The following is a 14,825-nucleotide window of genomic DNA, read 5'->3' on the forward strand; positions in this document are numbered from 1 at the left end:
GAGACGTTACCTGTTGACCACCTCTAACCACCATGTTATCTCAACATCGTGCACGCAGTGTCGAGCCACCTAGACTAGTGGCCACATTGCAACTTGATCGATAGCATTCTATCAGCACTAAGAAGGACTTGACATGCATGACATTGATCACCAGCCAGTGATCAATCAATTGTGAATAAACTGATGTACCCACTTGAGTTCCCGTTCACTACAACAGTCATTATCAGTCTAGGATAAAATTATTAGCAAGTTTTCTAAAATTTAAATATAACCTTCCCGTTTATGTATGACTGACTATATAAAAAGTATAAAGCTGAATGTACAGTAATCCTTTTATCTGGTTTAACTGAACAATTACTTGTTAAATTTTACTATTGTCTAACAAATATTCCAAATAAACTCGAATAGTAAATTTAATAACACAATTATTTTTCGACAGATAATCTATTGTTAATGTACATTTAAATTGGGTTATTTTTCCTAGATTTGAACATTAGGCGAGACTATAATCTACGGACGAACCAATCAGATTTGAGAAAATCAAGTCTTGGGTTTTGGCGCGAAATTCATTCATCCATTTGGTTAAATAGCGTTTCGGCCTTTTAGTTGATGTCATTTCGTGACGAAAACCCTAAATCTAATTCCTAACTCTAAACATCAACTTTAGATCATAATTCTTACTCCTCACACTGGTTTATAACCTTCATTTAGTCCTAGTTAGCAGGTGGACATCCTTGAGGTTATCACAAGGGGGTTTTGTGGAGATTTCAGTATTTGCATAGTTGAAGTCAAGAGTCAATTGAAGGTAGACCACCATGGAAAACCTGGAAGCACTGGACGGCCGTTTCGTCCTATCGTGGGACTCCTCAGCAGAGCGCATCCACGATCCCGCCTCGCGGGATTCAAACTCATGATCTTAACTATATAAAATTACTAAAATCTTCACAAAACCCCCTTGTAATAATGATCATATACTCACCAGTGACTGGCTCCATGAGGTAATTCCTGGAGTTCTAGTGAGAAGTCGTGGCCAGTGGAGCTAATCCATGTCAGGTAAAGACAGGTATCTACCTCAGTACAACGAAAGTTGGTCGCACAGTTTCGTGGATTGGTTGAGGTTGGACATTAACACCGTCGGATTCCGGCTCAGCGGTCTATCGGTTAAGTGCTCTGGTGCGAGACTGGTAGGTCCTGGGTTCGAATCTCGTGAGGTGGAATCGTGGATGCGCTCTACTGAGGAGTCCCACAATAGGAGGGAACGGCCGTCCAGTGACTCCAGGTTCTCCACGGTGGTCTAGCTTCAATTGACTCATGATCTTAACTATACAAAATCCTTAAGGTTACTTTATCGTCGCTCAAAGGTCATTCATAAATTACAGTCTCACCGAACATTCTATTAAGTTCGAGTAAATATTCCCATAAGATATAATAAAACAATTTTATTCCACTCTTCTCTATCTGTATTGTTAATTCTAGAACAGATAAGAATAAAATATTTGAATTAAAATTTGTCATTACCTTCCTGAAGTGAATAATACCAATACAATTGGATCTGATTCAAATGGGAATAAACAAACTCTAATTGGTATTGATGCAGTATAAATATCTGATCTAGAATAATATTTTGATAATTTCATTAATTTAATATATTCGTAGACTTTTACATCAAATAATTGAAATGTTAGTTTTAATTGATTTAAATTGCCAATTATAAAGTCATTGGATGATAATTTTCGAGATAATAGTGATTTATTATTATTATCAATAGATGATGATAGATCACTCATTTTATCATTATCATTATGATCATCATCATATATGAAATCATAATAATCTTTATCAATTAAGATTAAAATAGGTTTTAATTTATGTAGAATTTGTGTAATACGTCCAGCTGGAACATTACGATCAAGTGGCATATATGCTAAATGCAATTTCATACATGCAATCTGGAGAGAGGAAAAAAAAATTAGATAACAAAGACAATAATTTTTTTCATTTTCTAATATTTCATAACATAAATGAATAAATTTTTTTTCGACATAACCAATTGACTTAAGTTAGGTAATTATTGAAAACCAGGAAGTATTGGACAATTGTCCAGTCATAGAATTTACAAATGTAAACAAAATTGTGTTTAATAGACTAAACAGTATGACTAATTAGTGTAAATATCTTCCTGACACAAGTGGAATACGATGATGTTAATTTGAACACCCAAGAAAAATATCATTTCTTCTAAGGTTCTTTTACTAGTGCCGATTGGCACACAGTGGTGTTTATGATAGTCTTAGAAGTTGAATATATATATATATATATATGAGACTATTAATTAGTAAATATTCATGTCACATAAAGGTAAATGATTTGAAAAATTCTTTTTATTACGTTTAGCTGTATAACTGTAAAAACAGTAGTCTTTTTATTATCATTTTAATGTACGTCAACACTACTTCGGTTTATCATAACTAGTAACACAACCTAAAAGTGTTATTCAGTTAAGTGTTTTTCTAGACTGCTTTTGTAATCAGAGATGTTTTCTATATTGTACTTTAATTTTAAGTTGTTGTTGTTTTTTGTTTGACCAACTGGATTCCTGTTAACGTTTACTTACAGAAATTAAGAAAAGACAATTATTGTTCCAGACAAAATAAACAATCTGAATACTTATTCATACATGACTTTATTATTTATCAGTTCTAAACAAAGTAATGTTGACATGACAAGAAATAAAATAATACTAACATTTTTGTTTGATGATTCATAAATTAATCATTTGCTTACTAATAGCAAAGTTTTAGAATTCAAAAATATTTTTTGGTTAGTTGAATAGTATTGATAATTGGATTACATCAGAGGTCATGAATGTATACAATGAATGTACACTTCTAAGGTATTTCCTGTATTCAATTGGTATTCTTCTTGATTTAAATTTGTAGTGTACACTATCCTCAAAAGTTACCAATTAATCCCAATCTTTAATATTTTGACTGATTATCTAAATTTATTTACACTACATAATGATGAAGTATTAAATCTATTTTACTATAGTAGATTATAAACTGACTTAGTGTATAAAATACCTAAATTGTCAAACCGGTCAAAAAATATAAAAGAAAATAGTTTCAGAGTGACACATTACTTATTTTTGCGATAAAATAAAGTTAGGGTTAATACATATAGAAGCAACTGATCTTAATTCATATAACCTAGAGTCTTTACTCACTAAGAGATATTCCTACAAGGTCTTATGTCTTTTATTAATCCCGCTGTAGTTTTTGTTTTTGTAGTGTTTTACGATGTGCCTAAAAAGTAATGATTTAATATATTTATTCATCTCTCTAAAAAATGGCATAAAATAATCTGACGAATGAGTTTACGTCCAAATTATGAACCCACAATAATTTTCACTCAAGTAACCATTATTAATTCGACAGAATGGAAAGCTGTACGTCCGTAGTTTCATGATAATCTAACTCCAATAATGATTTTGCGTAATTTCGTTAATAAATAGTTCATATTAATAAAGAACCTTATTCGCCTTTTCTAAGATGTTGGGACTAACTGGGCTTGCCCATCCGTTCTTAATTCTCGTTGATGCTAAGGCTGTGGAGCTTCACTTTCCAGGGGGACAATGGTGCACACCAATCTTGAATTATTGTGTATTGGCTTTAAAGAAATATTTTGGTGTAGAATAATGATTTATGTATATTATTTTATCAAAATAGAGATCAAAACAGTTAAAATACAAAGAATATTTTTCATATATTTCGTCATAACAAACTACATTAAACTTCTCTAAAGGTTATACTTTTTTCCCCTAAATAATAACCTTTAACAAATCATATTTATATTAGAAGGGGCTTTGTGGATATTATGGCAATTTTAATAGTTAAAAATCATGAGTCAATTGAAGCTAGACCACCATGGGAAACCTGAAAGCACTGGACGGCCGTTTCGTCCGATTGTGGAACTCCTCATCATTGCACATCCATGATCACAACTCGCCAGATTCGAATCCAGGACATATCGGTCTCGCGCACGAGACGGAATCGTGGATAAGCACTGCTGAGGAGTCGCACAACACGAAGAAACGGCCGTCTAGGGCTTCCAGGTTTTCCCATGGTGGTTCTAGCCTTCAATTGACTCACGATCTCAACTATTAAAATTATATTTAGTTATAAATTCAGAAATTGAATTTTTAGTGATTATTGCGGCCATAAACATTGAAAATTATGATGGTTAACATACCGTTTTTGACATTTATCATAATTTCTATATGTATCTATTTGTAAATTACTACTTTGACTTTTTTTTAAATATACGTTTGTTTTCTAAAAAGACTTTTAAACTAAACTCAAATCACTTATATTATTACAGTAAACAGTACTAATTAAATGTTATTGTTCACATACTTGCACCACAATACGATCTATTCCTGGAGGCATAAATAATGCAATCACTGTATCTGATTGATTTCTAAGCTCAATTGGTTCATCTATTGATAAACTATGTTGATTTAATTGAGTTCTATTGATTTTATTGGTTATACTTGACCATTTACGTTCTAAATAATTAGCTAAATTCATTGCTACACGATTTGCTGCATTATTTAATTTTAAAAATGTCATTGTATAAATTTCATTAGATTCTTGATTTGAATTTATCTCTTCATTTGACCATTGTTCCTGTTGTTCATAATCATAGTTAGTATTTTTATGATTATTGGTTGAGACATCAGTTGTTGTTATTGTAGTAACCGAGTTATTTTTATTATCAAATGAATTTTCATTATGATTACATACAAAATTTACGGGATTTGGAACATGCCATATTGCTGTGGAAGTACAAATTGATGATTGAGTTAAATTTTCTAACAATGTATGAAGAAGTGGACTTTTTAATTGGGCAGTTGACTGGGGCATTAATACATGAAAGTCTGCATAAATAAATGGATACGAAAACAAAAAAAATATAAACTAGTCATATAAAAATGACCATATTGAAAATTGATCAGGTTATCAACAATAGAGTAAACTTATAGAGAACTCAAAAGAATACTTTTTATTCCATTTTTCTAATTCATTTGATTGGAATTATCTTACGGATCGATGTGAACTACATATACGTTGAAGTGACCAACTTATGTTATTTCACTCTCTTTGGAATTATGAGCTTCAGATCAAAACTTGTAACTAATATCTGATCTTTGTATTGAGGAGGAACCAGAAGGTCAAAACTTCGATTCTACTACACATGGTTCATTGATTACTTCGCACACCTTTGAATGATAGACTGTTATTCCACCTTCAACTAAACTTTGAATAAAATGTTGTCTACCAGTTGCTTTCATAAATTTATTTACTTCAAAGAATTGTTTACGGTAAAACGAATTTTAGCACAAGAAGCGAATACTTTGATATCGCAGGAAGAAGTCAGAGATTATTGGTTGTTTTATAACATTCATTGTCAGCCTTGAATAATCGTTTGCTATTTGATGAGTTATATTATACTGAATGAATAGCTTGTCTTTAAATAACACTTTCAACATCCTGATATATATTTAGTTAATTCACTAATGATTTTGTCTTCTAAACTTCATTATAGTAGGATTAAGTTACTGATTCCATTAGTAAATTCAGTAGTTAAGTAACCTCAGCCATTCTAATTTTTATCAGTCATTTGTACACTTTCATTTAACTCATGCTGAATTATTACTATTGTAAAATAATAAATATGAATGTTTACTATTATCGCCCACATCCCAAATATCTACAAAAGAAGTTAATCATTTTAAAATGGCTTAACAGAAACACTGTGAAAATGCTTTATTAAAAGAATTTTATTATGTATGCTTAATAAAGTACTATTGTCTATTTGTATTCTGACTTTATATTACATTATAAAAAGTGGGTCTAACATATATTGTTTTTTTACTTATATATACTCAATTGTCCAGGTGACTAATAAGCTTTTTAACATTCTTTGAAATTTTAAATTGTTGGATTTCGTAGGTTATATCACTGACTGATCTTAGTCGCACATTTATTGAAAACTGGGAGGCATAGAACAGCTATTTCATCCTTTCATAGGACCCATCAACGGTGCGCATTTACGACTGCACCCAGGCTCTAACTGGGGTCAATCCGTTATGTAATCCATGATGTATACATACATTACAAATGGTACGAATAAGAATATCTAAGAGCCTAGGTAATTATTTAATAAAATATAAGGATAAAAACTGATCCTGTTGCCGATAAATTTATATTCATTTATAAATAAATAAGTGAACTTTTCACCTTCCTTTCAAAAAAATCAATATTGAGAAATATATACAAATATGTAAATGACAAATGTCAACAAATAAATGGTTCCTTATAGTAAAATTCAGACAAACATATTCATATAATATATCACTAAGGTAACCATTTGAAATTATTATAGATTCACCAATTACTTTGATCTGACTAGACATCACGAACAAGTGACCTGTAATTATGTATATATGTATTCAACACCTGTATTTATCATAATAACTCATATCTAACTGTATATAAAACTATTAACATCTAATATAAGAATGTCATAACGAATTATTTTGGTCATAATTAACTAGTTATAAGGAAATGTTTTTCTCATTTCTGATCAAATTTTCATTGTAAAATGTTTTGAGAAATTAACTAAAATAAAGATTAACATAACATGCATTTCTTTTTCCAACGTATTCGTACGACAGTTTAAATATCTGAAAGTTTAACAGTTATATATAGGGATAGGCATTTGCGAGCCATACCAAACGCTCTAGGCTCGATTCCTGGTGGGATCGTAGTTATACGTTTCTGATGAGTCTTATATTAAAACGAATTGATTGTCTAATGTCTAATGTCTAACGTTTTTTACGGTTGTTAACTAAGATCATTGTTTAATGTTTTGTAAGAAAACTCATTATTCTCCACCACCTTCTTATAGGATGTATATATATATATATATATATATATATATATATATATTTCGGTGGCTTTATGATGAGATTAGCATAAACTGAAGTTCGATTGTAAAATGAAGCCAAATAATAAACTTTTTCATGAACGCGGAATGGTGAACATCAATTTATCCGAATCTGGTTCACGACAATAAACACAGAGCCATTTATGTTATGCAATATACATAATAAAGTAGAAAAGTCGTCCGAGATTTTTATTGACCTCGCGTTCTTATTTGTTCATCAATTGATATCAGTTTCCATTGAAAATTAACTCTATAACTTATATTAAAAAAGTCGAGAATATTTAAATCTATAACATTATCACTCGTCATTCTAGTACGCTTTATTTACCTGAAGTTGACTTTTACCCGAAAAATATTATCTTTTTTAGTGATCTATGTAAAATGTTAATTATGATCTAGTTGCATTGAGCTTTTCTGGGCCGGTTATTAGTGATCAAGGCGAGTCAAGTGCAAATTCGAAGTTGTCTAACAAATTTAATCATGAAAGTGATTGGTGTAAAAAGTGACACTTTCTTTTTTTGAAAGCGTCCCAATAAACAGGACTAAAATTTGTTTTCTTAACTGACAAATCTATTATATTTTGTTAGCTATCTACACTAAAGTAACAACACTTTCAATGTATTTGTAAATAAAGAACTATTAGAAAAAAATCAGGTATCTTTTAGTCAATAAAATATCTTGATCAAACAACCAAACATGTTGGCGAACAGGCACAACTAGTCAAATAAAACCGCATTACATGTGACCTCCTTGATAAGACCGTGATCAGTAGTATAAGATTGCATTTGCTTAGATAATCTTTCGGTAATTCAATTTAACTTCATTCTTGTCGATGCCTGTAAAACTGTGAAGTATTTCCATGTAAATTCGCAGGTTAAAAATTAATGGTGAAACATATGTTCACTAATTCATCTCTTGACGAGAACCCTAAGTCTAATTAAAATATCCTTTATTCCCTGAAATGCAAGTTGAATTGAAAGTAAGAAATGCCAGCATCTAAACAAAAGTGCCATAAATCTATCATATGGAACAGGTTTGAACACGATGTGAATGAATGGTGAGTCCATAGCAAAACTATGGGAATTACCTAACAAATTCACCAGCACTGAATCTGTAAAATCTGACAATTAATGGGAATATGCTGACATTCAGGTTGAAGCAGCTGACGATACTTCTAAAGCGAAAATGTGTTACATAAGGAGAATCAATAGGCCTTCCTAAACAGAGTCACTGGGTATATCCATAGCTAAGTCAGTGCACTAAGTAAGAAGTGTTTAAATATATTCACTTGGCATCCTTCAATGTCAGAAAATACTCACAAAGTAATATATGACGTTACGAACTAGGTTTTCATTTTGTATCAGTACTTAACTTCAGAACTATTTCTATAGAGTTATTTGTCGGTGATATCATGTTCCACCAGAAACAACCTAATACGTAGACCGACTAGTTTGTATAGACTCGTTTTGATTACTCTATATTAACTCAATATACTTTTTTTATATAATCTATTTTAATTCATTCCTATGTAGGGGGTTCGTGTAGATTGTTGAATTGTGTAACTAAATTTTGGAACTGATCGTAGTTAAACAGGCACTAGGAATCAAGAAGCACTAGACAGCTATTTCGTCCTGATTTGGGACTCATTAGAATTAGGAATCCATGGTCCCACCAGGGAACAAACCCAGAACCTTCAAGTCTCGTGACTAACGTTTAGTGTTTAGACCCCTGAGTCAAAATACAATGGTTCATATTTTTTGACTTCATGAAGTTCACTTTACAGTGGTACCATATGCTCACGAGTGACTAATTTTGAGGAACATATATACCAAATGATATTGATTTTTTCGATTCCAAATATTGATAGTAGGAAGATATAAACCTTTCAAGTGATAGTAGATTTTGTATAGTTTATTTACTTAAAATGATGACTATTGGAGAATCTAAGAACAATCATCCTAATAAATGAATTACAAGTCATCAGCTGGATCTGAATTTTAACCTACGATGAACTTTGATTAAAAACCTTTGGGATGAGTGATTATCTCGTTATTCTTAGCTTATCTGAGAATCTCATTACACAGCCCTCAGAGTTTTTTTTTTACCTAGAACACTACTGTATTGTTAAGAAACATAGATTTTGCTTTATAAAGTAAAATTTAATACACTGCCTTGGTTATTAACGCTAGAATTTATAATTTTATAAATAACTCCTTTGTTATATGCTTATTACGCTGTTCCCTAGATGAACTCTAAAGCAGTTTATGAAAGGTATTATGATTACCTGATGCATTATATATATATATATATATATATATATATATATGAGCATAAAGAATTACACTTTATTAAAATATATTCTTCATATTTCTATTGGCAAAGGAACTCACACGACTAACGAAACGTCATTCATTCTCTTGATGAACACAATAGCCGAAAAAGTTAACTAATAAGTTTGTTAATCATTTCATTGTGTGACAACTACGTGATTACCCTTTAAGTATTTCCTAAACTTAATACAAAATTTTAATAGAAAACCATGATATCACTCTAAAAAAACAACCAAGAAACTTATCAGTAATATAAACTGAAGCAATGATCTCTTAAACAGAGTACTTGAATAAATAAAAGAAAAACTAAGTTGGTTATCAGTTTGGCTACTTTTGATTGATGTAACATTATCTGATATTCGCTACTTCTAACAATGACAGATTTAAGGTCAACAAGAACCAATCAAAACCGAGGTGTACATGACAAGCTAAGAACCGAATGTGGGGAAATTCAAACACTTCACTTCTACCCGAACTTTGTGCTGATGGTATTGTTCAGAATAACAATGAAAGCTCCACCACCAAACCATCCAGGTCAGAGGACAAAACTCTATCAAAATCATCCGCTTGAGCTACAAATCTTCTCCAGTACATAAATTCAGTATTTTCTATCAGTTATTTAGCAACAGTTAGACAAGCTTCATTATCGTTTATTTAAATTTAAGTCACCTATTCAAATATAAAACATGTCACTTTTTCTTAAAGTATATATTTTGTAAATCTTTGGTCTTTTCTTCAGAGAAAAAGAAACAGTACTACAATACAAATAAATGGCATATATGTACACTTATTTGACATTTTTAAATTCATCTCTATAATTATTAAGCGGAAATATAAAATGATCGATCGTACATTAACTATTATTCTAAACAAGTAGAGATGATGGTGGCCAGCAGTGGAATTCAGGACTTTTCATCTGAATCTTCCTGCATCACAGAATTGATGTTCATTCCAGGACTCTAACCTAGTACGGTCCACTTCGAGAGTCATCACGTATTCCACTTAGCCACTGACGTTCGAAGTGGGCCGTACTAGGTTCGAGTCCTGGAGTGAACATCAATTCTGTGATGCAGGTACATCCAGCTGAAAAGTTCTAAGTATGGCGAAACGCCTGTCCCGAATTCCACTGCTGGCCACCATCCATCTTTGCCTACAATGCTTATGACTTGAGGCAATATTGAAGCAGTTAGCACAGGATCCACATATGAAAATAAGAGACTGACTGATCCGCTGCAGTCCTAAGCATCAATGGGAAGATTCAAACAACCAATACAAAAATGCATTATTCTAATTGTTTGTAATTATTTGTTGTAATTAATTAGCTAGACATTTAACAGATAACAAGTTATTAATTCTAAACTATTTGTTGTATATCGAGTGATCATTAAAAGAGATATTATTTGATTATTACACAAAAGATGCTTTATTGTCCCTTATTTCATATTAGTTTATACTATCAACACTTTATAATTCAAAAAATAATTATAAAATTATTCTGTTGACATTAATTTCTAGTTATGTACTGCTTGTTTATCGATAATATCTAATTTCCCACAAAGATGATTTTTGAAAAGTTAAACAAGCAGTAATAGTATGACTCCATAAAAAATATTTTTCTATATGTTAATCACTACAGTGCTTTTATACGATACAACTTTACTTGTTAAATTATAATTTTATCAATATTCGATTCAGTAATACATTTGATTGTCTGTGAATTTATTCATAAGTTCCCATATAGACCTTCTACGTTACTATCGGCCTCAAGCTCGGATAAAAGAGGGAGGTCAGGCACAGGGCTAGCAACCCCATCTCGTAAAAAACAAACTTGCTAAAACAACCCTCACCAGAAAAAATCATTTAAACTCTATCGTGGGAGATGAAGGATATTCATTTAGAAGAGTGATGATGTTTCGGGATGAAAGCCGAAATTCTTTGGAAGCCACAAGTATGATAAACCCTCTAACAACCAGAGCAACAATTAATATAAGTACATGGAATGTCCGGACAGCGTAGAAGGCCAGGAGAACCAACCAAATGACTGCAGAAATGAAGAGACACAACTTCACGGTTCTCAGAATCAGTGAAATCCGATGAATCCAAACTAGACAGAGAAGAATGGATTAGTGAGAGATGATTCCGTATTCCGGTTACGAAGAAGAAAATGCTCTACACACTCATAGAGTTTCTCTGGTGCTGTCCAAGGATGCACGTAATGCACTTATACGATGAGAATCTCATGGATCCGGGATTAGCAAAGCATTCTCCAAAAAAACAAGAGGAAGAAGGAAATCACAACGAATGTCATCGAATGTTATGTACCAACCAATGATAGCAACAACGACGATAAAGACGATCATCATCAAGGCCGCAATCGATCATAATGAAGTGCCCATGAAAGGATCTCACCATCCTGATGGGAGACCTAAACTTCAAAGTTGGAGTGTACAACATCGGGTAGGATGATATCGTGTGACGACATGAAATGACTGGAGAAAAGAAGGAGAATGAAGAGAGGTTGTCAAATATATGTGTATTCAACAAAATGGTTATAGGCGGCACAATATTCACACACATGCGCATAAACGAAGATATAAGGGTCTGAACGGATCACACTATACAGAACCAGATTGATCATATATGTATCAATGAAAAGTTGAAAAGTACGAGGGATAACGTTGGAACCAGGAGGGACTGGATTTGACATAGCTTCAGACCGTCATCTATCCGGTGCTTAACAAGATGAAACTGAAGCTAAAGAAGCAATTGACAACTGGAGAATCAACAGTGCAACATTTCAATTTAGTCTCTCTTCGACATACTGACAAACCCAACGAATTTAAAATAACTCTGAACAACAAGTTCCAATCCTTACAATATCTACTCACAGAACAAGAAATTGGAATGCAGAACAACTGTTAAAGGATCGAAGAAGCACTAACTTCAACGTGTCAGGAGATTGTGAGCTGCAACAAGCATCATCATCATAAGGAAGGGGTCTCTACAGAAACCCTGTTGAAGATTGAAGAAAGGAAGAACAAGAAAACAGAAATTCACATCAGTGGAACAAGAACAGAGAAAGTCGAGGAACAGGTCCAATACATTGAAGCAAACAAGCAAGTGAAGTGGAGAATTAGAGCTGACAACCATAGATGCTTAGAAGAGCTAGCAATGACAGAGGAAGAAGCTTCAAGAGAAAGAAATACGAGACAGCTTTTTGACAACGAAGAAACTATCGGGTGAATATAGAAAACCAGAGCAATCAGTCAAGGAGAGGAAAGGTCATTCAACCAGAGATCGAAGCAGCAACTAAAAATCTCCCTATCTATGTCACTCCACCAACGATAGAAGAAATCAGTATAGTCATCACACAAATCAAGAGTGAGAACGCATTAGGAACTGATAATACATCAGCCGAAGCATGGAAGTCAGACAAAGAAGTAACTGCAAACATGCTTTACATTCTATTGAGGAAGATTTGGGAGGAAGAACAAGTGCCACTGACAGATTAGGAAGAAGGAAACTTCATTGATATATCAAAGAAAACAAATCTGAATAAGTGTGAGAACACAGCTGCAGAGACGTCACACTACTGTCAGTATCAGAAAAAGTTTTCAACAGGGTGTTGCTGAACCGGATGGAAGATTCAGTAGACACCCAACTTCGAAATCAACAGGCTGTATGATGTAAGGATCGGTCGTGCACAAACCAAATCGCGACACTACGGATCACTGTTGAGCAATCGATTGAATAGAATTCTTCTCTGTACATCAACTTCCTTGATTATGAGGAAGCATCTGACAGTGTGGATAGGAGAACAGTATGGAAACTGTGGTGTACCTGAGAAGATCGTCAACGTCATACGAAATCCATATGACGGTCTACACTACAATGTGTTGCATAGAGTCAATCTCACAGATGCATTCCATGTGATGATCGGTGTCATACAAGGCCTCTTACTCTCATCTTTTCTCTTTCTCCTGGTTGTTGACAGGATTATGAAGACCTCGACACTTGAGATGAAGCATGGAATACAATGGGCAGGTTGGATGCAACTAGACGATTCGGACTTCTCAGATGACCCAGCTCTTCCATTCCATATGCAGCAATAAATGTACGTGGAGATAACTGGTGTAGCAGTAGCTTCTACAGCAGTAGACCTCAACATACACAAAGGAAAATGCGTGATCCTCCAACTGAACACGGAGAACACAAATATAATCACACTTGATAGAGAAACTCTGGAAGATGTGGAAGCATTCACTTACCTATGTGGTCAACATGATCGATGAACGTGGAGGATCTAATGCAGAAGTGAAGGCGAGGATTGGCAAAGTAAGGAGAGAATTCCTACAGTTGAACAACATATGGAACTCAAAACAATTTTATGCAGGCCAACATCAATGTGAGAATGTTCAATAGGAACGTCAAGTCAGTTGTACTGTATGGAGCTGAAACGTGGAGAACTACCACAACCATCATCGAAAGTTTACAATTCTTGACAAACAAATGCCTACAAAAGATACTCAACGTCTGTTGACCAGATACCATGAGCAACAGCTTAGTGTGGGAGAGAACAAACGAACTAGCACCTGAGGATGAAATTAGGAAAAGATGTTGAAGGTGGATAGGACATACATTTGAGAAGTCACGAAACTGGAAAGGAGAGTTCAGGACGGAGTTTGTTCTTTTGTTGTTTATAATAATACTAATAATAATAATAATCGTCGCTACATTCAACACCATAAGTTTAAGTGCAGTAATGAACTCTTAGTACAAAATATTCATTGTTCCAACAGAATTCCAGATTTACAAGCATACGTTTTGTGAATATTTGAAAATATACGTATACATAGTAATCAATAGCTATTTCATCCACCATAAAATTTTATGATAAGTCTTCTTACTATGAAACCTCTCTGTATTGCCTGACATATTTGGTCTTTGAATTCTCTGGTAATCGCCTCTCGTTTCTTTAAGAGACTGAGACATAAAACATACTAACCACCATGTTGTTTCAGCATGATTTACTGGTGGGTCCGATTCACCAACAGTTATAAACATTTCTGAAGCCGTAAAGATACAACTGGTTGACAGACATAATTAGTTAATTGGAGTTAATACAAAAAACAAATATCTAAAGGCAAATCCATGGTTACAAAAATTGAGAACCAGATTTTTGAGCAGGCAGTGGTTCCTCTTATTAAGTATCGTATTTTTATCACTTTATTTATTTGATCTTACTTGTCTTATATATAAACTCTGTTAATAAGTAAATAACTTATCGAATTATTCAAAAACTTTTGTTCACATACACCAAAATTTGTTCCCACTACAATATCGCAATATTTTGAAACATTTGAATGAAATATTTCGACCAAGATAATTTAATTCATTAATCATGTATTTATACATGTAGGTGACAGTTATTTTACAACACATGACGATACTACTTGAATATCTACATTAAACTCCTCGTAAATA

At 33.0% G+C, this 14,825-nt stretch overlaps 1 protein-coding gene across 1 annotated transcript in view; it reads right to left on the reverse strand.

Annotated features, from left to right (window-relative positions):
* Smp_158480 (putative amp dependent ligase) overlaps positions 1-14,405 on the reverse strand; it is a gene marked incomplete at both ends in the record, with an annotated part of 33,172 nt that extends 18,767 nt beyond the window's left edge. Inside the window, 4 exons of the mRNA XM_018794271.1 lie at positions 194-228; positions 1,665-1,949; positions 4,416-4,939; positions 14,249-14,405. Coding sequence (XP_018648700.1) covers positions 194-228; positions 1,665-1,949; positions 4,416-4,939; positions 14,249-14,405 — 1,001 coding nt within the window. The remainder of the gene's footprint in view (positions 1-193; positions 229-1,664; positions 1,950-4,415; positions 4,940-14,248) is intronic.
* Positions 14,406-14,825: the final 420 nt, after the last annotated feature.

Source organism: Schistosoma mansoni, chromosome 1, assembly GCF_000237925.1.
Source record: "Schistosoma mansoni strain Puerto Rico chromosome 1, complete genome".
NCBI lineage: Eukaryota > Metazoa > Platyhelminthes > Trematoda > Strigeidida > Schistosomatidae > Schistosoma > Schistosoma mansoni.